Source organism: Zea mays, chromosome 2, assembly GCF_902167145.1.
Source record: "Zea mays cultivar B73 chromosome 2, Zm-B73-REFERENCE-NAM-5.0, whole genome shotgun sequence".
NCBI classification, from domain to species: Eukaryota; Viridiplantae; Streptophyta; class Magnoliopsida; order Poales; family Poaceae; genus Zea; species Zea mays.
This window is the reverse complement of record NC_050097.1, coordinates 171,770,394-171,773,515: the sequence shown is the minus strand read 5'-3', so window position 1 is coordinate 171,773,515 and position 3,122 is coordinate 171,770,394. Positions and strand designations below refer to the sequence as shown.

Below are 3,122 nucleotides of genomic sequence, written 5' to 3'. Positions count from 1 at the left end.
TTAAAGTAGAAGAATTCAATGTCGATGGTACATGCTCTAATTGGAGGTCTAAGTTGTTTAGATGCTTGTAAGGACATAGTTTTTTCTGACTGAGCGACTGATGATATAAGTAAACCAAGGAAAAACAAACTTTTAGGAGTAAAATATAGTAGCGGTTCTCAAACTTAGCATGTTGTGTCAATTAGGTCCCTAAACTCAGAAAACCAAGAAAACGAATGCTAGAAGATCTAAAGCTATCTAAAATTAGATTTGTTTAAACCGGATGTAACATGTTGTGCACTTGGGTCCCTAATTTGACATGATGTGCCACTTCTTTCCCTGAACTTTTATCAGTGTGGTCTAACGAGGCACGCTACACTGACATCCAGTTTAAGCAAACCTGGTTTTGAACGATTTTGTATCGACCGATCAAGTTATATGACTTGTTTTTCTAGATTTTCTAAGTTTGGGAAGCGACACAGTGTGATAAGTTTGATGACTGCTACTATATTTTACTCTTGTTTTTATTAACATTATACGGTACAACGCACACGACAAGCGGAAAATAATTGTGGTCTTTCCTTATCACAGCAAGTTCATGAGGCAAGCAATTGACGTTAACAAATAACTAATCGATTGAATTGCGACCACACCACGACCGATGTCTAAACCATCACTTCCCAACCCACTATTGGCCCCCACAGCTCGGTAATGCATACATGACATGAATAATTTAGGATGGAATCTTCTGATTATTGGCCTCAACAATTTCTTGAATGACCCTGTGCAGGGCAAAATCATCCGTGACGATCGTAGAATGCTGGGCCTTATTGATCTTGATGGATTTGAACTGCTTCTTCTGCTCCGGCTGCCGACGCATCTCCTTCTCAAACGCCAAGACGCTGATCAAATTGATCTTGCCATCTCCGTCCCCGTACGCCGCCACCTCCGGGGCCGCGTCGAAGTCTTCGCCCCAGAACACCAGCCGCAGCGGCGTCCTGTTGCCGACCCCGCTGATGTACGTCATGGGCACCATCGGCGCCGCGAAGCTGCCCATCTTGGGGACGGCCCGTCTCCTGAAGGGCTCCGCGGCCTCGCCGGAGCCGACGGCGGCGAGGAAGCGCTCCATGTCGTGCGCGGACGCGGAGTAGTTCCGCTCCCTGGTGACCACGAGCGGCGCCTGCAGGCGCCCGAACACGGCCGGCGACGGGAAGTTCACGATGGCGCTCTCGAAGCTCCTCCACATGGCTCGCGTGGCCAGCGGCGTCGTCGCTGGCACGTAGAGGATGTCCGTCCCGGACGCGAAGTTGCGCACCGGCTCCAGGAACCCGCCGGGGAGCGTCGGCGCGACCAGGACGAGGCGCTCGATGTGCTCGCGCCGCCACGCCGGCGGAGTGTTCCGGACGAACTCGAGCGCGACCATGCCGCCGAAGCTGTGGCCGAGGATGACGGCCTTCTTCCGGGTCCTCTCGCTCGCGGCCTCGACCAGCTCCATCAGCTCCTTGAAGTAGCGGGAGTACACCTCGGACGTCTGGCCGGGGGACGGCGGCGCGTAGCGGAAGTCGTAGGGGGCTCCGAACATGGTGTCTCCGTCTCGGTATCCCATGTCTTCCAGTGCGGCTCTCAGCTTTCCGAGGCACCAGTCTCTGTGGACAACGGAAAGAGAACAAGCAGTTAGTTTGTCAAACATGGAGATCACCGACACACACACATTGATCTCTGAGGAGGACGACGACTCACGACTTGAGGGGGTTCTTGTGGCTGAAGGCTCTTGTGGAGCCGAAGTTGGGCACTCGCGTCTCGACGCCGGCGAGGTTCCGGTACTCGTTGATGGCAGGGTCGTAGACGAGGCTCATCTGCTCCTCGAAGCACTGCACGTAGTCACGAGACAGCAGCTCCGAACTGTTCTTCCACAGACCGAACCACCCCTTCCCCTTCATGGCGCCGCAGTGCGGCACCGACGGCCGGTACTCCTCGGTGAGGCGTGCCTCCAGGTCGCTGCAGCTCACCCCAGCTACCAGAAAGATGGGGTGGAAGTTGTTGGCGCTGACAGCATGGTTTCCTGATAGATGCTCCCGGAGACGAAGAGGAGAGGGCAGCAGGAGCAGCAGCAGAGACAGCAGCTGCTGAAGTAGAGAACTAGCCATGGATGATCTCGATCTTTAATTGGTGTGATGGCTTCACACGCGCAACTTCTCACTCGATCTTCTCTAGCCGATCCCAAGATAAATCTCATCGATTAGTTTTAGAGCCGCCGGGTTGTCATATATAGACGCGAGACAGGGCCAAAGGGACACTGTCGATAATAGACAGGCTGAGGCTTTGGACAAAATCCATACCATCTTAAAATACATACGAATTGGCGATGAAAATAAACTATTGGCCACTTCAATCTCACTAAACCCACTCCATTTCACATGGAAGAAAAGAAACAAACCTTAAGCACCGCGTAACACCATATTAAACTGTATATACCAGATTATGCATATGGTCGTATTTAGATCTTGCATATCGTCTTACAAAACACTATTTTGCAACTTAGATCTTAGTTAATTTACAGCTCTAATTACCTGGCACCCTCAATTGGAATTATGGAGCATTCTGGGACCCCGACGACCAGCAGCTTCTTGACGACCTGGCGGCGGCTTGCTGCGAGTTGGGCAGATGGAATGCACTTGGAAACGTCACTGTTCACGGCTATTCCAGGGGCACGCGAGGCACGTCTTCTTCTGGAGCACGAGCAGTTCATCACGCCACGCAGTTCATCCCTATCCTCCTATACGCCCCAGTACTGTCCTGTGTAGTAGCAATGAGTAGCTGCAAAAGCGTCGGCGTCCGTCGGAGGTGGCACCCAAGCCCGACGCCCCTGGGACGTGCGATGCGGGGCACATTGCAGACATGCTGCAGGCACCGGCTTACAGCTCTCTCTAATCTATCTCTCCTCTCGGCGAGAACAAGAACAAGCACGCCTTTCGAGATCTATAAAAGTTAAATAGTTCCTCTAGTTCAATCTAGAGTTTTCTTTTATCATATTTTTTTTTAATTCCTACTCTCAACCTTTGGAAAGGGTATATTCTCTATCTAAGGTTCTGTTTGTTTTGAGATTGAAATTGTGCACTACTCTGTTCTAGCTAGGGGTAGGA

General features: G+C 51.5%; 1 protein-coding gene across 3 annotated transcripts; it reads right to left on the bottom strand.

Moving 5' to 3' along the window:
- Positions 1-475: 475 nt before the first annotated feature.
- On the bottom strand, positions 476-2,857 carry LOC100274532 (uncharacterized). 3 transcript variants are annotated; one of them, XM_023301494.1, is made up of 3 exons: positions 2,550-2,857; positions 1,720-2,275; positions 476-1,625 (listed from the first exon to the last, which is right to left on the bottom strand). In XM_023301494.1, exons 2-3 carry the CDS (start codon positions 2,124-2,126, stop codon positions 713-715), a joined length of 1,320 nt encoding a protein of 439 aa, XP_023157262.1. In that variant the 5' UTR covers positions 2,127-2,275; positions 2,550-2,857; the 3' UTR covers positions 476-712. The 3 variants fall into 3 exon arrangements, with proteins under 3 accessions (XP_023157262.1, NP_001340550.1, NP_001340551.1); NM_001353621.1 differs by having other exon boundaries at positions 593-1,625; positions 1,720-2,184; positions 2,550-2,661; NM_001353622.1 differs by lacking the exon at positions 2,550-2,857 and having other exon boundaries at positions 645-1,625; positions 1,720-2,260.
- Positions 2,858-3,122: the final 265 nt, after the last annotated feature.